Consider the following 24,388-nt stretch of genomic DNA (forward strand, 5'->3'; position numbering starts at 1 on the left):
ATATTTTAATCATATTTAAGACTTACTTGATGAATGGCTTCATATCCAATGCTTTAGGACTCTCACGAAGAAGATTTGCGTAGTGGTGATATATTGGTGTTATTCGTGGTAGTAAGTATTGCTTTAAAAATAAAGACATCATTGTTTTATAATTGGGAAAAGACACTGATTCTTGACCAGTGACAAATCAAATCCTCAAAATATGGAAAGAACACATTTTTTTGAGAAATTATGATCAGTCCCATTAAACTTATTCCTAACTATAGGTTTGATATTTCTTATTATAAAGATACTTTCCTATTCTAATTCTCTCAAAGAAAAATAATTTCCATATTCTCCAAATGTGCCTCCATTTCCTGTACTTGAATTCAGGAGAATCAGTGCTTTTTTTGTAAAAAAAAAAAAAAAAAAAGTGCCGGAACTCTCACATGTCATGCAACCCTACAAGGTTCCATCAAAAAAGGTGCCAGAACTCCGTTCTGGGCATTCTATGACAAAAAAAGCCCTGAGGAGAATATATATGTGTTGGGGGAGTGGCCTAGTGGTGAAGACACTCATCTCCCACTCAGAAGGTTGGGAGTTCAATCCTAGGTAGCAATAAATGTTTCTCTCTTAGGGCACAAAGAAAAAAATATTTGCTGCAATCTCCACATAGGCATCACGAAGGGCATCCAGCCAATAAATGCTCAGCTTCACACAGTCACCCTGACTCTACCCCGAATTAAAGGACTACAGGGTCATTTAAAAAAAAAAAAAGATGTACACACACAGAGCTTCTGATTGTATAATTTTTATCAGAATCTGATTGTTAGCTTGTAACATTTTGCAAAATGCCCCACAACAGAACAGATCAAAACTTAGTTTCTTTCCTTCCTTAGTGTGTTGAGAATATTTAGGCTGAATATAGTCAATTTCAGCATCCACTTCAGTTACCTTTAAAACTGGGTATAATTCAGGATCTCTCAGAAGAAAATCCCTGTTGAAAATGCCCAGTACATGCAATGCCATCATCCACACTGTTGAATCATCTTCTTTTTCAAGGTATTTTGTTAAATATAGTGGAGTCTCATATCCAGTGTGATTGGACCTACATAAAACAAGTCATATTTAATGTGTGGTTCTCAAATACTTGTCAATAAATCTCAATAATAATCTTTTACATGAATAGCATATTTAAAATCCTACAGACAATCCTACTGTACATATTAATCATGAACAAGTATTACATGGAGTTGTAAAATTTGTAAAACAGAATCCATACACATATACACAAGAACATATGAATAAGAGCAGTGACATGAAAGAAACAAAAACCAAAGCTGTTTGGTAGGAGTAATATATATAGTTCACTTTGGAAGGTATCAATATTTGTACTCCTTTTTGAAAATGTAGTAATTAGCAGAGATTGCCAGTCCTAACATAGCTTAGGAGAGTTTTTAAATCCTGAAAAAGTGCATTTATAAATAAATGGTTAGAGCTTCAACAATATTATGATCAACCAAAGAAATGACATTTGAGAAAAAAGGCCTTAAAACACACAAACACATACAAAGCTAACTTTTCATGCTATGTTAACTGAAAGAAGTTGAAATGAATATTCCTTTTAGACAATATGGTTTCATTGACTTTAAAAGCCATCAAAACCTCTACCTGAGAATTGTCTTTAAAAAAGAGAGGAGTTGTAAAACTAAGAGGTCTGACAAATTTTGGACTCAATCTTGTTCTACATATTTTTTTTTCCAATGCTTGCTACATTAGCAAACTTTTGGGATGAATCAGATTACTGAACTGCAAAAATTAAGGTATATAAAAATATTATGATGAAGACCTGGGGTAAAGCAGCAGCATTAGGAACAAGAAAGACAAAAGCACAAATGAAAAATATAGAGATTGCAGAAATAAAACAATTGCCTGTAGTTTATAACCTTACTATTGACACAATATTCCTTTGTAAATAAAATCATGTAAGAAATTCTGCAAAGCACCTTCTCAGTTTACTTGACTTCTCTCAACATCAGGATGCTACATAGACTACCACTTCATATATGCATTGCATCTGAAATGGTTTAAATTGGTTTCAAAACATAGTGACCCTAAAGGTCTTTACAGAGGAAAAATGTATTAGGCACTTTCCCTGTTCAGAATTTAGAGATGTCCAGGTATCATTATTTATCACAGCCTTTCCCAAGTTGGGACATTCAGCATAAAAGCAATTAAAGAGGAAAAGATAGAAAAAGAATGCAAGATATTTTATTAGTTCAGGACTTGTCCATCTGGAAATTCCTCTTAATTTCGTCTTTAATTTGTTTCTGAGTCAGTAGCCAGATAGAAGAAAATACTGGCAGAATTCAAGATATACTCACAGTTCAAAAGCTTATGAATGGCGAGGACTTGAGCTGGATCAGGAAGCAGGCTGAGGCCAGAGAAGGCAGGTGGTCTGGGGTCAGAGCTGGAGCAGAAAAAGGGCAGGAGCAAGAAACAGGATAGAGGCAGGATAGAAAGTACATATTTGGAATGCAGATTTAAAAATGCCAGTAAGAATGATTGGCAGAAGAGGCATGTGCATGGCCAAGGCTGCAGTCTTAAATACTTTTAGTAGGAAGTCCTAAATGAGATTTACATCTGAGTATAGATTCTCGGGACTGCATTACACAGCATCAACTCCACACAGGATGAAGAGTAAAGGGACTGAATTATGAGGGATCTATTCCTACAATAAACAACCTGGAATGTATTGTAAACATGTATATTGGGTGTGATCAGGCAAAAGGCCATTCAATGTAAGTGTGAAGAAAACTGGGCAACGCATTGCTCTTTGTCACTCTTTCTACTGCCCAAGGAACTGTAGCAGTTCTGTCCTTTTCCCCAGTGCTTATGACCTATTTTCAATCACAGGCTCCTGCTACCCATTTATAGTGAAAAAACTTTACTGTGTAGCAGAAGGGATAATAATAAACCTCCCTTGTTCCCAGCAACCTTGTTCAAGATGTCTTTTTCCTTTCTCCTATGCATTCATAATATTTATGCAAGAATATATTTGTGAATAAGTGGTGTCTAGTAGCCCTATACATCATCTCACACGTGTGTTGCTTTCAAATATTTCTGTAGAACCAATGTTAGTGCCCAGCCGCCAAAGAATGTCTACCTTTCCTGTGCACAGATGCAATCACCTAAGTAAAGTGGGGAGGAAGAAATTGCAGATGGCTAGTAGAAGTCAGTTCACATTACCATGCACCCCTTCTGTTTGTGGATTCACACTGGTTCAGGAACTAAGTTAAGGGAAAGGGAATGCATTAAGACAGGGGGCCTCAGCCCCTGGTCAGTGGACCAGCACAGGGCCGCGGCATGTCAAAAACTGGGCCACACAAACAAGAGAAGCTGCATCAACAGGATGCAGGCAGCGTGTGAAACCATGTCCCCTCCAGTCCGTGGAAAAACCCTTCTCCATGGAACAGGTCCCCCAAAAGGTGGGGTGCTGCTGCATTAAGAGATCCTTTCATTGTGTGGAGTTGTCTAGTCATCAAGGCTAGGAAAGGTATTTCAAAGTGTTATAGACCCTGCAATATGTATTAGTTTAAAATCCATGCCTCATTTCTTTCCTCAACTCTTGTTGATTAATCCAGTAGATCAAAGGATCCAGCGAATGTGGTACATTGAGCTACCTGCACTTGAAACTCAAAGATGGTGCAAGAAGAAAGTGTAGAGAAAAATGTATCAGATGTTTTTTAAAAAGGGATCAGATGCAGAATGAATGCAGAACTCAATTATAGGTGTAGAGAAATCTACTACAGTGCATAGCTTACCAAATCAAATGAAAGGCATCTCCCATTAACTGTAATCTGCTGACAGAAGGAATAGCCTGCAAAGATACCCATGTACTATAGTTTATTTAAAACAGTTATCTTCGTATTTATAGTAGTTCAAAGTATCTGCAATACTTCTTCAAACTCCTAAAAACATTTATTATATTGATCTGCTATTCAAGATGACTTTTAAAAAATATACGACAGGTTCTAATTTGAAATTGTAATATTGCTAGGCCTTCACAAATATCTCCTAAACCTTATCAATTGGTGGAATTTCTAAATTACATTCATTGTATTAGTTATCTGTTTTAACTGGCTGTAAGCCGCCCTGAGTCCGTTAGGAGAAGGGCGGGGTATAAATTTGATAAATAAAATAAAATAAATGCACAAAGAATATAAGCTATCCATTTCCTCATTCCTCTAAGATAAACATGCCAGACTGCTGAGACCTTGATACTCCTGGTGCTGGAACAATATGATTAAAATGGGTGTATTAAACCCATCAGGATATTTCTGTCCTTTTTTCTGATTTGTTTCTGTTTCCTTCCCACTATAGACATGTGGGAAACCAAATACATGGTTATATTAAACAATACCCTACCTTCATTCATGTCCTCAATCCATAAATTATATTTAGTGATCTCTATCAGGACTACATTCTTCTGAATTTCCCTTTTACTTAAGACATTTTGGAAGGTGAATATATTCTTTATTGCATTTTAGAATGTGGATTTAATACATACCAAAAGTTGACATTTTTGTGTAGGAATGGAGACTAAGATTAAAACCTTGCAAATGCTTGTGCTCTTTGACTCTTAAAATTCCTAGACATTTCAAGAATTACCCCTAGCCTCATCCACTTTAGGAATATGATTCTCTCTAAGACCAGAATTAGCCAAATAACAGAATACCAGAATTGGAAAAAACCTTGGAGGTCTTCTAGTCCAAAACCCTGCTGAAACAGGAGACCCTGTACCATTTCAGACAAGTGGTTGTCCAATCTCTTCTTAAAAACCTCCAGTGATGGAGCACCATGAAGGAAAATCATGATTCAAACTGCCTTGAGAAAATGCTGCACTGTAGACTAACATAATTATTCTTATAATAATCATCTACATAATCATGATAAAAGCTATCATACCTTTGGATCATCTTCAAGCACTTTGGCCAATCTTTTCCAATACTTTTGATCATAGTTGATTCTATAGTAAGCACTCATGTTCACATTTAAAACAATCCAATCGTGTTCTGAATCTGATATTTTCATTTCAGGAAATATTTCTGTAAACACATGAAAGGAAGAAAACTTAGCACAATTTTTTTTAACAGTGCCCTTCTGAAAACCTATGTATGCTCATGATGACATGTTGCATAATTTCTAATGTGAAAAAAGAAGCAAATATACCAAGTGCAGTTTATCACATTGCCCACACATATGCTGCATAGTTCTCAAAACCATAACATTGATAAAAGTCATTGATACAACTTTTTTCATAATCATATCACACTGAAATATTTGGATCTGTTTAGAGTACTGAAATTCTTTTCCATCTTTTGAAAAATGTAAAAGTATAATACATTGATTTGCTGATTGCAGCATTCATTTTCACTTTTTCACTTTTCCTAGCCAAAGGTGGTAGAATTGGCTTTTAGTAAGAAAAGGACAGAACTGCTACAGTTCTTTGGTTGTACCAACACCATAGGACAGAGATTCACTATATCTATCCTAAATTAAGCTTTACTCTCTTAAAGTGCCTTCCTAATCACCAATTTAATTCTCTTCTCATCTGCTTTCCAATTTCTTTTCTATCATGAACCTCAAATGATTTTTAATCAGACTCGTTGTGATTCTGTTAATTATTGTTAATTATTCCTGCTATCCACCCACCCCCAAATCTTCTGTTAAAGAACCTATATGGAAAGCAGAGGAAATTACTATAACTCATCATTAGATACTTTGGCTGTAATCTGCTTCTTTCAAATGTTCAGAATCATATATTGCTGACAGTAAAGACTTTCTTAAATTCAGGAAAACATACTTACTACTACGTTTATCAAGCCATACTAAAGGTTGTAATGTTCCATTTCTTATCCAAGAAATAGGAATAATCCATGTGCTACTTAATAAAAAATAACAATTGATAATTAATCCATAAGTAATCTGAAGTAAAATACCATTCAAATGCTATTACATAAATTAAGAAAAAAGTTCTTAGAAAACACTCTCTTTTTTGGGAAAATGTTATAGTTCAAATGTGCAATGCAAAGTCTGTTTATACCTAAAAGCTGCATTACTCACACTCCACTGTTGTGAATTGGAACTTTTGTGTGTACTTGAATTCCATAGATGTCATCTACATTTAAGCCAAATATAATATGCATGGGACTATCTTACCTCTAATATGGTAATATCTGTAAGTATATAAGAAACATTACTTTCTATACCTGACAACTAGAATGCATAATGATGCTCATGGATTTGCCTTTTCAAAGGTTTGTCCTTTATAAGTCATATTCCTTGTATGGAAATAAATAGTGTTGATTCCAAGAGAACCTGTTCTCATGGAACAGGCACATTCCAAAGATAAGCAAGTTCTACTATGTGATTTTAACTCTTTTTCAGTTGAGTACATGCTGCATTCCAATGACACAGCTGAGAGAAATTTATTATTGTCAGCTTTTTCCAGGTTTCAACCCAACAATATAAGCTGCTTTATATTTGTGTGCACATGTTTGTTAAAAAGTGCTATAGTTCTGTCTAGAAGATTAGAAAACTTCTTTTGTAACTTCTTTAAGCCCATCTTGGCTGACTGATATTTGATTATATTCTCATATAAATATTTACACATTCAATGCAAGCTGCTGAAAATGAGGACTGTGATAGTAATAAGCATTCCAGAACAGGGACTGACAGCTGAAGGATATTTACTCTTATGTTTTCTAAAAAATAAATTAATGTTATTATAAATACTATTAGCCTCAGATTAAGTCCTTGTTCTTAACTTCATTGTTTACTTTATTTCTAATTCTTTACTTAATTTCTAATAACTTAGTACAGATTAAAGCATAATGAATTGGCCCAGTTTGGGTGGTTCTCCAATTTATGGTTTGTACAATAAAAAAAATTAGCTGAATAGCCAAGTGTCCCATATTCCTGCTCAGAAGCAGAACATCCAGATTCAGTCATAGTTTTGTTCCATACACTATTAACCTTGTGAACTCTAAAGCTTCCTCTTTCCATTATGTATTCAAGATGGACAGTGATTAATATTTAGATGTTATTTATATGCAATGGTGTGAGTTTATACATATGTTGTATATAGCATGTTTAAATGTGTGTTATGTATGTGTACACTTTGAGAGCAAGGAACTAAATTTCATTTTTAATGTGTTCCAATGTGCCCACAGTAAAAAAAAATGACAATAAAGGTTATTTAATCAGATGCAATGTAAGATTCATTTTGGCATGTATAAGTAATGTCTAAGAAACAAATTTCCAACTTTGTTTCAGAGGGTAAGTACAAATCAAAGTTTGCAGATTTGGGAGCTGCAGAAATAACAAATTGTGCTAAAAATAGTTTGTACTAGGAAAGTGTGCTAACTGAATTTATTTCTATTGTGAAAACCTGCAGACCATATATTTAAAAAAATCATACTATTATCTGTATTTACATATGGCTTACCAGACAGTTTTGACTGATTTAGTAATTTTGACTATTGGATCTTTCCTAAGGAATTAGGATAATTAAAATATGTTTATCTGTCTGTCTGTCTGTCTGTCTGTCTGTCTGTCTGTCTGTCTGTCTAGCTACAAACACACGCACACTAATACAAGTAATGCAACCTTTGTAATTGATGTTAACTGAGATTATATCCACTGCTATTGTGTTCAAATACTTTTCCAAATTTTTTTGGAATGGCACCAAACACATCAATTAGTATTTGCACCCTATTTTTATGCCACTAAATCTCTGTTTAAAGTCTTTATATTGTTATTATTATTACTTTTTAAAAAAAACACGTACTCTGAGTTGTGTTCTTTTTTTTCAGCAAAAAATGGTTCCTGGCTAATATTGCCAGTTGAGAAATCTACTGTCAGGAGTGGAAAGCCCTTCTGGCAGGTCCAAGAATCCATTATTATTTTTACTGATGCTGGCAACTGGAAGTCATTTTGCTCATCTATTACCTTCCAAAAAAATTTCAGGATTAAAATACAGTTGTTATGTTAAATACATATATAGAGAAACTTTCAAGTAACATGAATCACTAAGATCTCAGCAGAGATCAAGTCCACATTGCAGATCAGTTTTCATCAACCATGCCTCTTGCAATATGCAAGCAGTGAAGGTGCTGAATTAATGCTGAATCAGCGGCTATCAGTTGAAATCCGGTCAAAGAAAGCACCCATAAGCAAGAATCTTCTTAGGTACTGGCAGAGGTTCAGACTTTCTGCAGAACTGCAAGCATCACACAAAATACTGATGGAAAGTTTATAAAAAGCTAATCTCCAAATCAGAAAATCAACATTTTGATCTTCAAAAAAGGAACATAATCTTGATAAGGTAATCTAAATCTGCTCAATATATTATTTGAGGATAGTTTATTACTGGAACTATCCAAGGTTCTGAAATTCCATTATGACTCAGACTTCTATCTTGCTTAATAATAAAGAAGCCAAGCTCTGTGCTAATTGTAATGCATAGTTACAAGGACATATTCTTCATTTGGTACCAATCAAATGAATTGGTACCAATTTATTAGAGGCACAAAAAGGATATTTAAGGGCCAATGTGACGCAGGCAAATTATATGCTTCAATATGACTGTGATGCTTCAGTATGACGATAAGTTCCATATTTAGTTGCAGAAACTCATTGGGTGACGTAGCACCCTCTCTCTACCCAGGCTACAACATAAGGTTGATGTTGTAAGGACAGAGATTTGGAGAGGGATTCTGACACTTTGAAAAGCAGGATTCAAATCAGATAAACATGAATAAACTAATGGGATATTTCTGTAAGACAGTTTAAAGTTACTATGTACCTGTGTTTCAGATTAACATTGTTCCACCTTGTAATCAGTATACAAAAACACTGTTATAGTTACTAACCAGTAATCAGAAACAAGGATTAATCCAATGACAAACCACTCTCAGACACTATCCAAGCTCTGTAAATTTTCAGTCATTGTTGTGCAAGTCAAAGGTATATACAGTACAACCATATACATATACAACACTTCCATATACAACACTGCACATTTTATCAAAACTGTGAACATTTCCCTATCTGTTACACACACAAAATGCTGCTCTCTGAGCTTGCTTGTTTTCTTGTGATGATGCACTGATAATGTTACCTAGTTTGAGTAATGAAATATCTGCAAGAAAACAACCAAACTCAGAGTACCAAGGATCCCTTATTTTAACCCCGAGCTACAAATATTCTCCTTTATGGTATACCCACAAAAAAAATCCTAGAAAAATAATTGAGGATCTTTGTGAGTCTCAAAGCTTAAAAACAGGCTTTCGTATTATTATTCATATCCAATACAATATAAACACTCCAAGAACTAATATGCAATGCTAAGGCTGGGAGAGCAAAACATGGGTAAGTCAGTATAGTTTGCTCCACTACCCCTCACCCACCCCTCACTTCCCAACACAACAATGAATGCACTGCACATCATAAGGAGAGATTATCAGAGGAACATAAATCTTATTGCCACATGACAGACTTGTATTCCTTACTCTTACAAAAGTGATCATTTTAATAAGAGGCTTGAAGGAACATTCTTCTAAAATTCAGCTGGGATTTAGAAGATGAAGAAATGGCTAAGAAGAAAATCCAGAAACTTTTGTTTTCTACAAAGCCCTACAAAAAATCAGCCATAACTTCTCCCTCCTCTCCTCTCCTTTTTTTTTTTTTTTTGAGTCTGGATAATGAGATTGGGACTAAGCTCCTCATTATACCCTGATAGAATTAACTTCCCCAGAATTTTCTAATTTTCTCTAATACCATTTTTTCCTATCTATGTCAGGTAGCAAAATTCATCTACCTATTTTCAGTCACATGATAATAGCAGATAGTATCTGATGCAAATGAGCATTTTTCTTCCTATGGGAATTTATAGCCCCTATCTCTTAAATTATAGCAGAAATCTGCCACAGGGTTGCTATGTACGTTATACATTTTTTGCTTTCTGGCTGGAGTACATGGCTACAAATACTGACAAACTTATTTTAACTTAGCTATACAATTGCCACATTAAAAAGACCATGAACAACAGCTGCCAAGACAAAGGCCAGATCTAAAAGCCAAGGGATTCAGGAAGGAGAACTGTCAGCAACAGTTGGTGATGCTGACTTCAGAGAATAAAGCAGCCATACCCAATGGTCATGACTGAAGTTTAAATCCCTTTTACTTACAGCCAACAATTCGCAATTTATTAAAATCAAAAGTCTAGCAAATGCATTGTAAATTTAATCACCTTTTGAATGTGATTCCACAGATCATCTTGGACGGCATTAGAAAAGGAAAATGCGCTCAGATACGACTGCAGTAAAACAAGAACGTGATTATCGGTTAGTTTGTAAAATTTTCAATATAATGTAATGTAAAGATATTTTCTAAACTTACATTCAATGCTTTGATAAATAATCCTTCAGTCATAAATTTGGAAAGCATCCGAATGATAGAAGCCCCCTAAAATAGATGCATAGAGAGAAAACGTTAATAAACTTAGGAAGATGTTTACTTACATTATATTCAAAATAATTTAAATACATACACTGAATGAAAATGGTAGGTACTATAATCAAAATTGTTTCACTTTCATACAGATTACAAGATCTTAAAACACAGAGATAATAATTTACTTTTCTCATGCACTGTAAAAATATTCTTCCATTACATCAATTTATGAATCATATATTTGACATTTATAATAATGTATGATTTACCTTATGGTACGTTACTGTACTGAACAGGTCGAATAAAGAATCTGTTTGACTGGTTTCTGTATCTGATACAGACTGATTTAATTGATGATTTTCTCTAGCCAACATAGGTAGTACAAGCTGCTTGGTAAAGAGTTTATCCTGCAAATAACCATAAAATGTTAATTTTACTCATGCAAATCCAAATTTAAAATTCTATGTTAACATTCATAAACATATTTAGCTCTCCCTGCTCTCCTTTCTAACATCATTAATCTTGTTCCTATTAAACTCAAAAACACTTGCTTAAACTGAAAATCTATACAGAAAGGAAGCATAAATGTTAATTCTATCCATCTCAATCCATCAGCTTATTCACTGAACCTATTATACCATCTAGTAAAGCCTTCATGCTGATCTCTAATAGACAAGAAGCATAAATTAGTTCCAATCTGGTTTACAGCACTTAATAAATAGCAGTGTGTACAGACAGAATATGTGTGATATAAGACAAGGAGGAGGAAGAGGAGAAAGAGGAGGAGGAGGAGGAGGAGGAGGAGGAGGACTATAAATTACTTGATAAGCAACCAGTCATGGTACTTGGTGCAAAAATTCACATGCAAATTGGTAAAGTTTACAAAACTAGGTTAGGCATAATAAACTTATGTCTGCATTGTACCAGGCTGCAGATAAGGACTCACATAACACTAGCAACTCAGCAATGACAGAAACAGAGAGAAAGTGTGACAAAGCTCATACTTATAGAATTACAAAGTTGGAAAGAAGTTAATCCAATTCCCTGCTCAATACAGATTCAACTACAATATTGACCGTTCAGCTGCTGTTTGAAAACCTCTCTTGAGGAGGGATTCACCATTTCATATAAATGGTATCTCTGGATACCATTTATATGAAATGGTATCCAGAGCTTTACAATCACTAATAGTCTGGATACAGAGATCTCTCCAAGCTTAGAGCCTCTATTACATAGTTTTCATTAAAAGCACTTCAAAGTAAAGGCAGAGTTTGAATGAAAGACACACTGGAAAGGTTGGTTTAATTCACACCTACCAGTGGCATGATATGTTCAATGTAGTCTAGACCTAGATGTTCAAAGTAAGTTGCAAATCCCTCATTAAGCCATATGTCGTTCCACCAATCCATGGTAACTAGGTTTCCAAACCACTTAAAATAGGAAGGAGGGGGAGAAGAGTCTTTAAATGCATTCTTTCAACTGCTGTTCTCATTCATCTGGCAAGAGAGCAGTTCACGATTTTACTTAATGGGCACAACTTGTCACAAAGGAGTGGTACAATATCTATAGACTGATAGGAGTTTTAGAAAATACATTAAAGATGCCCTAAGGATTAAAATAGGGAGTGAAAGAACAAGAAATCTAGGTTTTTATTACCTAAAACAATGCAACTATTTCAAAGGATCCAATACATGCAAAACTACTAGTATTAATGAATGTGCTCATTTTCTGTTATGTAATTATCAGTTCTGGCAGTTTCTAGACCATGATTGACAAGATAAATTACAGTCAGGACAAAAATTGCTTCCGCCTCCTCCCCAAACTGCTATTTCAAGTCTCCCTTTTTAAGACCCTGTAATCCCTTAATTCAGAGTAGAGCTGGGGCGACTGGGTGGAGCTGAGCATTTACTTGCTGGATGCCCTTCCTGACACCACACACAGTTAGCAGCAGATATTTTTTCTGTGCGCCCTAGGAGACAAAAAGCTGCTGCTACCTAGGCTTGAACTCACAACCTTCCAAGTGAAAGATCAGTGTATTCGCCACTAGGCCACCACACCATTCAGGTTGCTATTTCTATATTCTTACATACATTTCTTCAAATGCTACTTCTGGTACTTTTTATATAAAAAAACACAGGGAGGTTAACAGCACCCAAGGAATTAATCCTGTATCTAATTTTATACAGGATCTGCTTTACTTAATCTGAAAGAAGTAGAAATCATTTTGGTTTTGATTTTTTTATCATATTGTACTATGAATAATAATAATCATTAGAATTTATATATTAATGGTTTATTAGTGTCTTGAAGAAAGACTAACTTAAGACTAAATTTCCATATGGTAATGTTTCATTTCTTTGTTCCTACAAATACAGTAGGATCTGTATCCTGATCTATTTCATGTTTCATTCATTCTTCAATTATATAGCTTTTTAAAATCAGATTCATATTAGTACCCTGTGCTTGCTATAGCTCAGAGGTGTCAAACTGCCGACCCGCGGGCCGGACGTGTCACATGGAAGCCGTACCCACCCCATTGCCGGCAATGGCAAAACCGGCCCGATACGTTGCACGACATCACGTTTGGGATGGAAAAGTCATAAGAGAAACAAAGGCTCCCTTTCTTAATGATCAACAGTTCTTCCACTTTTCCAATGATTGTTGTCTGCATGCTACACAATGTATCTAAGTGCTTCATGAAAGCAAAGTGTTGTTTATTGTAATCTACCACACATCAATGATCCTTTTCCAGGGAACAATAAAGAATATCAAAATTATTTCACTGAAAATACCAGACTATTTTATTTGGTGTATCTGTATCAAGACAATACATTTTTAATAGTTTCATTAATTATTTAGAGCAGTCATCCCCAACCTTTTGGGCACCAGGGACCGGTTCCATGGAGAGAGGTTTTTCCGCAGACCGGAGGGAGCGTGGTTTCATGTGCTGCCTGCATTCCATGGATGGAGCTTCACTTGTTTGCACAGCCCAGTTTCTGGCATGCCCTGGACCCGTGTCAGTCCACTGACCAGGGGTTGGGGACCCCTGCTTTGGAGGTATTTTTCAACTATTTACTGACAACCAGGCTTTTGATTGCTGTTATTTTAGTTTTATATTATTGCTTTGAATATTAATATTATATTTCTTTCTGTTTTGGCCTCTTATTTAATATACTTTGAATCTTAGTTGTATGATACAATACATAATTCAATTTATTATGAGACTGTTAATACAAGCAAATATTTTTAAAACTAGCTTTGAAGTTGCTTTTCTCATTCTTGTAGAATCCTTCTCTCCTTCAAGCATAATGTTTTTCCTGATTAATGTTTAAGGCAGTGTTTCTCAATGTCAGCAACTTTAAGATGTGTGGACTTCAACTCCCAGGATTCCCAGCATACTAGAAAATCTGGGAATTAGAACCCACACATCAAAAAAATTGCAGAGGCTGAGAAGCACTAGTTTATATTGCTTGATCAGCATTCCCCAATCTGTTACTCTCCAAACTGCTAATGTGTTGAGCCCAAAATTTCCATTGCTAAGGAACACAGCTGTTAAGTGAGTTGCGCTTCATTTTACAATTTTCCCCCACAGTTGTTAAGCGAATCACTTAACAGTTAAGTGAATCAGGTGATTGTAAAGCTTCCCCCATTGACTTTGCTTGTCAGAAGCCCTCTGGGAAGGTTACATATGGGGATCACGTGACCCAGGGACAATGTAACTGTCATAAATAAATGCCAGTTGGCAAGCACCGAAGTTTTGATCATGTGAGCATGGAGATGCTGTAACAATGATAAATGTGAAAAAGTGCCATAAGTCACTTTTTCAATGCTGTTGTAACTTCAAACAGTCACCTAAACCAGAGGTCCCCAACCTTTTGGGCACCAGGGACCGGTGCCATGGAGAAAGGTTTTTCCGCAAACCAGAGGGGGTGTGGTTTGGAATACTGCCTGCATCTGAGGATGGAGTTTTGCTTGTTTGTGCGGCCCGCTTATTGACATGCTGCGGACCGGTGCCAGTCCACAGACCGAGGGTTGGGGATCCCTGACCTAAACATATAGTTGCAAATAGAAGACTACCTGTAATTAGGAAGTAACATTTTGATTGTAATGATCAATGAAAATATTGTACAGGATATTTTACTGCATACCTGGTGTGCTATCTCATGAGCAACAACTTGGCAAATCTGGATTTTATGTGATATATAGTTATCTTCTGGATTACTCAATAAGGATGTTTCATGGAAAATCATTAGTCCCCAGTTTTCCATTGCACCGTGATCCATAAGAGGTACTGCAACAAAATCTAATGGAATTTGAAGAGAAAAAGAGTCATTTTAACAATTTAATTCTTAACATGATTACATACTGTAAACCCTTTTTACATACCACATATTTCCCAAGATACTCAGGATTAATAGTATCATTCATTTAGATCTACAAATGCTACTTTCATGTAATTTAGCCAATTTCTATTTCAAATATGTTTATTTCATTATCTCTAGCAAGATTCACATATTATGCCAAGTGAGTATGTTCAACAATGTCTAGGGGGGTCATCAAACATAGTGATAAACCACAAAGCAAGATTTATAAACCACAATGCTAGGTCCACACATAGTTCTAAGTCAAAATCAAACTAGTGACATTAAGATTTACACAGGAAATTAGAAGAATGCCAGGAGTTCGATCCTGACCAGCTCAAGGTTGACTCAGCCTTCCATCCTTCCAAGGCTGATAAAATGAGGACTCAGATTGTTGGGGGCAATATGCTGACATTTGTAAACTGCTCAGACTGTGCTGTAAAGCACTATGGAGAGGTATATAAGTCTAATTGCTTTTGCTACAATAAGTGCTAATTAGCAAGCCATTAAGAGGCAACTTTAAAAAAAAATTACAGCCCTGAAAAACAGGAAAGCATGAGAAAGACACTAAAAATAATGCCTTGATTTTATTTCGTATAAGATGGGATAAACTTGGGCAGACTTTCAAACTTCTATTATTCTACCTTACTAAATTCCTGGAATCCTGTTGTGTATTTTTCTTGACCGTCCTAGCCTATCTCAAAGGGCTGACATTGTAAACAATATATAGCATCTACAAGAAGCTACATGTCATAATTTGATATTATCACAGGGTTTCCTTGGTCTTTAGTCCCCTAAAGACATTGAAAACACGAATCCCAGAAACTCGGCATTTATTTGTGGTTTTTTTTTGTTTTTTCTTATTTATTTTATAGTACTTATAACCCAACCCCAAAAGATTCTGGGCAGCTTATAGCATCAAACAAAAACAAAACAAAATATCCCCTTAATAATAAGCAGCTATATCCAGAGCAGTATTTAAAAAAATCCCCAAATAAAGCTTAAGAAAGGTATTCATATTCAGTCGGCTGGAACTAAAATGCATTGAAATGTAACAGTAACTGTAGCAAGATGGGAGCTGCATGGTGGCTGGCTGGGAAATTCTGGGAGTTAAAGTCACACATCTTAAAATTTCCAAGATTAGGAACTCCTGGATAAGAGTACAGTACTCCATAAAATGGAGATTATTACAGGAAGGCTTAGTATTTCACCCCCATCTTTCAGCAGAGCCTTTTTGATGAGCAGAACTGTAGTTGTTGCCCCATCTGGCCATCTTTTTTGCCTTCTGTTAACCCAGAAATATGCAAACTCTCTCAAATGTAGTGATGATCCCATAGCCAGCAGTTTTCAACCTTTCCGGCTTGGCAGACAGCAGAGACGGAAGGGGGAGAGAGAGGATGGTTTTGTGCATGCATCACTTTCACTAATGCAGCTTCACATGTGTGCGCTAGCCCCACCATAGACCAGGAGTTTGGGACCCCTGCCACAGGCGATTGTGACTGTTTGAAAAGAGTTTGTGTGGTCTATTGTAAGTCATTCTAGCCATTTTTTAAACACAAAAGCAAAGTATAAATATTCCAACTACAATATAATAAAATATGGTATGCATCAAAATGTTAATTGTCAAAGAGAACCAATGACTTTCTGAACAATAGAAATGGAGTTTTATAACAGTTACATTACAGATTACTAAATTAAGGCCAGAAATAAGATAAAACAGCATTTTTGAAGCTACTATGCTTGCAAGTCTCAATAGTCTTTTAAACATTTTTAAAAGTTAACAAGCTAGCATACCTGTTTTTGAAAGAGGATAACTGATGTTTAGTAAGTCTTCCAGAAATGAAAATATTGGCCCTGTGATATTTAAAGCATAATTAGCAAATCCTTTTTGAATAGCATCCTTCCGAGCCCAAACACGTATCTATTAGAAAGAAGAAGTATTATTTCAGATAGTAAGAATCAAGCCCATAATTACCTCATCTTTTCCTTCAGTGCAGGGGTAGGCAACCTTGGCTCTTTTATGGCTGGCTCAGGAATTCTGGGAGTTGAAGTCCACGACTCATAAAAGAGCCAAGGTTGCCTACGCCTGCTTTAGTGTATCTGTCTGTCTTATAGTGTAAACATATCTTCTAATACCTTTTACTTTTGTCATACAGCCAGCCAGATGTTTAGATAGATTTGGCATTTTTATCTACCTATTATTATTTGGTTAGCGTTACAGTTTCCTTAACTATTGTGAGACAACCAGAGTTGTAGGGAGTCAGAAAGCATGCAAATATAAATGAATAAATAAAAGCAACTGTTGACTGGTTTCATGTAACGTAGTAAGTGACATATTAAGGTTTGCAGACCACAAGGGCTGAGTTCATATAGTTTTTAATTTAAAATTAGGATACTCATATTTTAACTTAGAACAACACGTGACTGCTTATGTTTACCGTAATCTTATGCTGTTCAATTGCAAAAAGGTTCTGAATGGCTCACAAATAACAGAAAAAGAATAACAAGGAAATTTAAAAAATATTGCCAAATCAGTAACAACTATAACTGCCTTCTACAGGGAGAAGACTTACTTCACTATCAAACCCCAAAGCTTTCTGGAACAATCAGGCCTTAGTGGTTTTCATGAATGCCAATTAATTTGGGGCCTCATTCTCATTATACTGAAGAAGAGGGTAGCAACAGAAAAGGTATGACCTCATGGTCCTTGGTGATGGCAACCTCACATGGATCGGGTTCAAAAAAGTGCTCTTTCCAATAGACTTTATTGAATAGAAAGAAACCCCTAGGAGACAGCAGTCATGCAGGTGTATAGGTCTGAAACAATGTAGGGCTTTTAAGATAAGCTTTGATGCTGCTTGAATTGCACTGGAAACTAAATGACAATCAATGTGGTGATGGTTTCATTCAGTGAAATCAAGAGGCATCTCTAATTAACTACTCAAGCTGTTCCATTTGGACCAATTGCAGCTTCTAACAGATTCTTCAAGCATAATCTCAAGTATAGCAAATTGCACTAGCCCAAATGAATTGTGACTAAGGCATGTAACTTTATTTACTGAATGAACAATAAGAAGGTAGGTTCAGTCAACACTCGGAACCATAAATACCTTTTACAAAGGGTTGAGATACAATAGCAACACTTCATGGTATAGGGCAGGGGTGTCAAACTGCCGGTCCACAGTCCGGATGCATCATAGCGAAACCGCACCCACCCCATTGCCAGCAATGGAAAAAAAGTCGTGATACGTCGCAACACATCACGTGACACTGCGAGTTTGACACCCCTGGTGTAGGGACTGTTTATTCCAACTGTTTTTCCCATCTGGTACAATCAAGTAAAGTAGGTAAACTGCAAGTCCCACTCATTAAACTGTGTCATATCTTACAGCAGAGGCCCCCAACATTTTGAGCACCAAGGACCGGTGCTGTAGAGAAAGGTTTTTCCGTAGATCAGAGGGGGCGTGGTTTTGCGTCCTGCCTGCATCCTGCATCGCTTGTTTGTGCGGACCGGTGTGGACATGCTGACATGCTGTGGACCAGTGCTGGTCCATGGACCAGGGGTTGGGGACCCCTGTCTTATAGGATCCAGGATTTTTTTTTCTCTCTTAAGGTGCCAGCTCTCCAGAACAATATCCTCCCCAACCCTTATGATATTTAGAAATCTGTAAAAACATGATCTTGGGGATAGGGCAGTTGTATCAAACTAAATGTTAGTTTAACACAAAGTATAATTTCAGTTTAAGCATGGGTAAAAATCAAGTTTGCTTCCAACCATCTTTAAACTGGCAAGACAGTCCTGGATTAATCATTAAGAAAAACAAGCTCAGGGCACCAAGGAAAGGGAAGGTATTACAGTTTTTCCCCTGTCTATGATACTCTTAACTCTTTCATTGCCACCCTCAAGTTTAGTAAAAAAAAAAAAAAAGTAATTGTCCTTATTTGCTGTGTTCAACTTTAATCTGCATTGTTAAAAAAAAATCTTTCACACAAGGAGTAAAAAAGGTTTAAGCATTTTGTTTTGAAGGTGTTGTCTGATAATATATTTTTTTCCATCTCATGGCTTGAGAGTGGGGCAACATTGGTGAGCATCATCTGGTCTTAAGGCATCATCTGGTCTTAATCTGAGGCAAGGCTGGGTCAAAGCAAACACGCAAACATGTTTACCACAGGTAAACTATTCAGAATTCTATCATGCAAGTGAGATTTTTGTAGGTATCAAAGTAATTGCTGCAAATAAAGATGAACTTAGAGCAGGGGTGGGCAAGTATGGCAATTTTACAATCTGTGGACTTCTGACTGGCTCAGGAATTCTGGGAGTTGAAGTCCACAGGTCATGAAGTTGCCAACCTGTTTTAGAGACTGGTGCTTTGCTTTACAACATGTTAACTGCCTATTCATTTATTATAATATTTTGTATGAAGGGAAAATCTCGAGAATTGCATTGTGCTTCTCACTGATTTATGCCATTTATATGTTACTGAATCAATTAAATTTAGGAATGTCTGGTGTAACACAAAACCTAATCACAAATGCAAATACATACTGATATGTAACCTCAAGACATTTATTTACCTGATTGCCTCTTTCAGTTGTGGTGACATAATCAAACTTACAGACCACAAAAGCAGTGATATACGTAGACATTTTCAGTGTTGTTTCAAATGTTGTGATAGTCCAGTTAATTGGTGTAGTTTCATTCATCAAAGCACTCAGTGCACTGTTGTTCACATCTTTATACTCAGATGCATCTATTTAAAAATAAAGAAGCAATCCAAATATATATTAGCTTTTTTTTTGTACTTTCAAGTCATTTTTTGGCTCCTGGTGACTGCCTGGATGAATCCCCAATTACTTTGCAAGATTTTTCAGAAATGGTTTACCGTTGCCTTCTTCCCAGGGTTGAGAAAAAGTGACTCGCCCCAAAGTCCCCCAGCTGGTTTTACGTCTAGAATTCATCTTTTAGTTTCTAATCTGATGCCTTAATCACTACATCAAAGTGGCTCTTATGTTAACTACATATATAAAATACTTCATAAATAAGTATGAAGTGTGTAGTTTATTACTTTCCATATACTTCATATTGCATTGCAGAATTGAGGAATCCATAGCCCATGTCAGGTCCTCCCAGCACTAATTTTGTCTCCACTCCCAACAATCCCAAAACCATGGTTATCAAGTTCAGCAACAAGATTTTCAGCAGTTATGGAAGGGGGGGAGGGGAAACATCATCTTTTAAAAAATAAAGTCAGTCAAAAGTAATGGGCTAAGCCTGAAATACCTTAAAATTTCAAAAGCCCAATAAGTGCAATTACACAAAAAAAGTTGCCTGCTTCCATCATACTACATACTGATGGGCAAGATAGGCACAATATATTTGCTTTTACCAATAATATACCAATATTCTTTTTTTTTTCAGAGCACAGAAGATAATTGAAATCCACACCTTAGGATAATTAATTGTCTGCCCAAACTCTGCAATACAATTCCTAACCTCTTTCATAAACACATTTTTCAAAGACAGCCACTGTGGTATAAAGCAGAGGTCCCCAACCTTTTGAACACCAGGGGCCGGTTCTGTGGAGAGAGGTTTTTTTCGCAGACTGAGGGGGCATGGTTTTGTGTGCTGCCTGCATCCCACAGATGGGGCTTTGCTTGTTTGTGTGGCCCAGTTGCTGGCATACCGCAGCCCGATACTGATCCACGGACCAGGGTTTGGGGACCCCTGGTATAAAGGTTACATAGGGAGTGATATTCCAATCCACCATCAGTCATGGAACCTCACTAGTTGATTCTGGATCAATCACTCTCTCACACCATGGCCAACCTCATGGCTGACATGGGGATAACATGAAAGCAGACTCCCCAATATCCATCTCTCATGAAAGCAACCTTTATCTTCTTAGAGGAAAAAACAAATACACAGCCAACTTGAAGCATCTGCAAGAGAAGCTAGTGAATCAGAATCATATATGAAAGGGCTTCCTGTGTTGTAGATACTGTGTAAATCTAGCTTCTATTTTCTACCAAAATTATTCTGAGAATAAATATTATTGTACTTATAAATGTATTTTTCCAGTACAGTAGCAGGAAACACTTGTTATAAGCAACGTCAAGTTGGAAGGATATTTAATTTCCCAATCTAGTGCTACTTTCTTTGGTATTTATAGCAGAATTCATTGAGATAGAATTTGTTCCAGATGTGATTGCTGTTAAACACTGGGAAAGCAAAGCACATGAAAATAAAGGGGGGGATATAGGAGCTGAGCAAATAGTTCAGTTTTCAATGTGCTGGAATTCAGATTTTACATATCCAAAGCATCTTACTGTTTAACTATGATACTATTGTTGCTTCAACCTGCGTAACATAATATGGCCATCTTGTTTGGCTTTGGAAGCTAAACAAGAATGGACTTGATTAGTAATTGGATGGGAGATGATCAGGATTTTCCATAACTATAGTCCAAACTTGAAGTGGAAAAAACATTACAGAATGTACATGTACAGTGTTAACATTTCCCTACTGCTACTAAGAAAGCTACAAAATTGTATGTTCATGAAACTAGCAGGATCTGTGCTCAGATAAGACTTTATTTATATTAATTACCTAAAGCTGGCATATTGGAAAGTGCCACATAGCTGGGATGGTGAACAATGCTGATATTAAAGGTAGCTTTCATTGCAGGTTCATCAAAGCATGGGTAAACATATCTTGCAGCTGTTGGTTGTAGCTGTGAAACAATTATCCACCTAATTAGAATACAAATAGAATTCAGTTGAATCATTTTAATACAATCATGCAAGCAAAACCAGATATTTGCATAGATACCTTCAAGATGGTGCTGCTCTAATCCAATCCAGTACCAAATGAAGTTATGTACACATAGCCTTAAATCCTTGATGTCATCATAAAGTGATACATGGGACATAAACATCACAATATACAAGAAACTTACAGATTGCCATCCAGCTTCCATCCAGCTTCCATTCAGTACAAATCACCTAATCCACCATCTATATTCGGGCTTTACACTACAACCACATTTGTTCTGACTCACTTAACCAAGATGATCAATGATGAAATTAAACCAGAGTTTGATCACCCACCATCAAATCCAATAGTAAAAACAGTCAAGCCAGATAATTCCTAGGAAGGACATATTAAAAGACAGATCACAGAAACAGAAACAGCAAAACATCACTGATTATCACCTATCACAACTCAAGGCATTCAAATGCATGAATAAGCTACAGACAATACTGAAAACTTTCTTAGGTAATGGCTTGCTGGCCCATACTTGAAACTGATCCTCATAAGCAACAAGGAGCAACAGACGAATGATGCCAAGTTTGGAACCAGACACTGCAAGAACCCCAGATATCTACTTTGCACCTTCATCTATAGCAACAGCATGATCACAGGCCCCAACAACCATATACACAAAGTTAGAGGTGCCTTCAAATGTTCTTCCTCCAAAAGTGATACCTACTATCATCTGCCAGCAATGCTCCTCTGGATTTAACATAAGACAAATAGACCAGATTTTGCACAAAAGATCTAATGAACACAAGCTTGACATCAGGACTCAAAGCAACTTTATAACAGTGAAATAAGAAAAATAAATAAATCAAACAGAACATAGCCCTGAACGGGTTAAAATTTCTTTGGATCAGCTCCATTTTCTGTATCTTCCTCAGAGATTTCATTGATTGATGAATGATGGAAGTATTTTTTTTCATATATGATCAAATAGGTTGGAGTGATTCAGGATAGAGCAGGTAGTCCTGTAGGTATAGTTTATTGGTCAAAACTGTAAAAACTATAAACACAAGGTAACGGTTGCAGGGCCCACAGTATATATTTCAATGATGGAACCAGGTAAGGATATAAATTTTATACCAACCAAAGGCCCTTTTATATAGGCTTTTATTTGTTATATCAGAAACCATGAATTCAGAAGGATCTTCAGATCATAACCCGATTCCTTCAGAGGTGATGCTTTCCTGCTTCCCTTCCTGCCTATCTGGAGGTAGGAACTCTCATAGGAGCTGATGGAGAACATTGGCGAACAAACAGTGCATCTAACTTGGCATTATTCACTTCAGCCTGTTCTTTCCCATGTTGGAGATGGGAATGCACCTGTCTCCCCCGACTTGCCACTTCAAGTCCAATTTACCACCCAAAGAAGGGAACATGTTCCATACTAAGTTTCATGCTTCATAATTTTGAAGGTTTTAATGGTGGGTGGCATGAAATATTATACAAATAAAGTGCCAGGGGAGTTACCATCTGGTTTGCTGAAACACTGTATCAAGCACATGCCCTTGTATTTGGCATTATGAATGCTACTTCTCAAAGTATATTTGTTAACCCTTAGTTTCAGTAAAAATTATTCTAAAGAAATGAAGAGTCTTTCTTGGTTTCAAAAATGCTATTTCTCTTTAGGTGAATGGTAAGCTGAGGTGCTTTAAAGCAGGGGTCCCCAACCCCCGGTCCGTGGACCAGTACTGGGCCGTGGCATGCCAGCTACAGGGCCACACAAACAAGCAAAGCCCCATCCACAAAATGCAGGCAGCACACAAAACCACGCACCCTCCGGTCCATGGAAAAAGCTCTTTCCACAGAACTGGTCCCTGGTGCCCAAAAGGTTGGGGACCTCTGCTTTAAAGCATATGGAATCAGGGTAAATATACCGACTTGTTTTGTTTAAGTGAAAATTCTCACTTTTCAATCTTAATTCCAATACAAAAAGTGGAGAAATATACAGCCAAGGACAAAGGCTTAAAAAAATACATGCAGAGACTTTTAAACATGTCCCAATTTTTCATTCATTTTTACTTTCTCTTTAGTCATAAATTATACACACACACACACACCCAGAGAGAGAGAAAGAGAGAGAGAGAGAGAGAGAGAGAGAGAGAGAGAGAGAGAGAGAGAGAGAGAGAGAGAGAGAGAGAGAGAGAGAGAGAGAGCGCTTTATGGATAAAGATGTGGTGGAAATTTGCCAAAGAAAGGAAGCACCGCTGATTGCAACTTTTTATTCTTTCCAAGAAACAGGGACCCCCAACCAATAGAAGAAATTCTTTGGGATTGAGAGATGGGAAGTCTAAGAAATCTGATTCATAAACAAAATGTGGAGAAGATTCATGTTAAACAAAGAAAACAAACGTTATTTTGCTATTGAATAACCAAAGCCTCGTCCTCGCGACAGGCGAGCTGAGGGGTTCCAATTGTTAAGGAACATGGAGATCAGCAGGCAACTCGCACGCCAGATTAGCGTGGAACGCCCACCATTTCTCAACTTGTTAGCAAAGTTTCTTCATGGAGGCTGCCCTCCGCCCCACACAAATCTGTTCGTGAAGAGATTAGGGCTTCCTCGTGGTTTTTGCTGCGATAGCATTCAAGGGGCTTTAGGGACAGCAGAAACTTCACTGTTCTTGGATCTTGTAGCAGCCTCAAGCTGATCTTATTTTATCTATGCAAGTGGGAGAGCCAGAGTGGCGGGGGGGGGGGAAGGTGGAGAGAATTT

General features: G+C 36.7%; 1 protein-coding gene across 1 annotated transcript in view; it reads right to left on the bottom strand.

Annotated features, from left to right (window-relative positions):
- Positions 1–26: 26 nt before the first annotated feature.
- LVRN (laeverin) overlaps positions 27–24,388 on the bottom strand; it is a gene marked incomplete at its 3' end in the record, with an annotated part of 28,421 nt that continues 4,059 nt past the window's right edge. The window contains exons 2-15 of the mRNA XM_029284831.1: positions 21,466–21,608; positions 19,434–19,609; positions 16,653–16,779; positions 14,646–14,800; positions 11,814–11,927; positions 10,767–10,904; positions 10,444–10,509; positions 10,295–10,360; positions 7,832–7,992; positions 5,850–5,923; positions 4,948–5,087; positions 3,804–3,859; positions 934–1,087; positions 27–121 (exon numbers count right to left, since the gene is read on the bottom strand). Of these exons, the coding sequence (XP_029140664.1) occupies positions 27–121; positions 934–1,087; positions 3,804–3,859; positions 4,948–5,087; positions 5,850–5,923; positions 7,832–7,992; positions 10,295–10,360; positions 10,444–10,509; positions 10,767–10,904; positions 11,814–11,927; positions 14,646–14,800; positions 16,653–16,779; positions 19,434–19,609; positions 21,466–21,608 (1,665 nt within the window). The remainder of the gene's footprint in view (positions 122–933; positions 1,088–3,803; positions 3,860–4,947; positions 5,088–5,849; positions 5,924–7,831; positions 7,993–10,294; positions 10,361–10,443; positions 10,510–10,766; positions 10,905–11,813; positions 11,928–14,645; positions 14,801–16,652; positions 16,780–19,433; positions 19,610–21,465; positions 21,609–24,388) is intronic.

The sequence above is a fragment of the Protobothrops mucrosquamatus genome, unplaced genomic scaffold (genome assembly GCF_001527695.2).
Source record: "Protobothrops mucrosquamatus isolate PMUCROS unplaced genomic scaffold, P.Mucros_1.0 scaffold996, whole genome shotgun sequence".
NCBI classification, from domain to species: Eukaryota; Metazoa; Chordata; class Lepidosauria; order Squamata; family Viperidae; genus Protobothrops; species Protobothrops mucrosquamatus.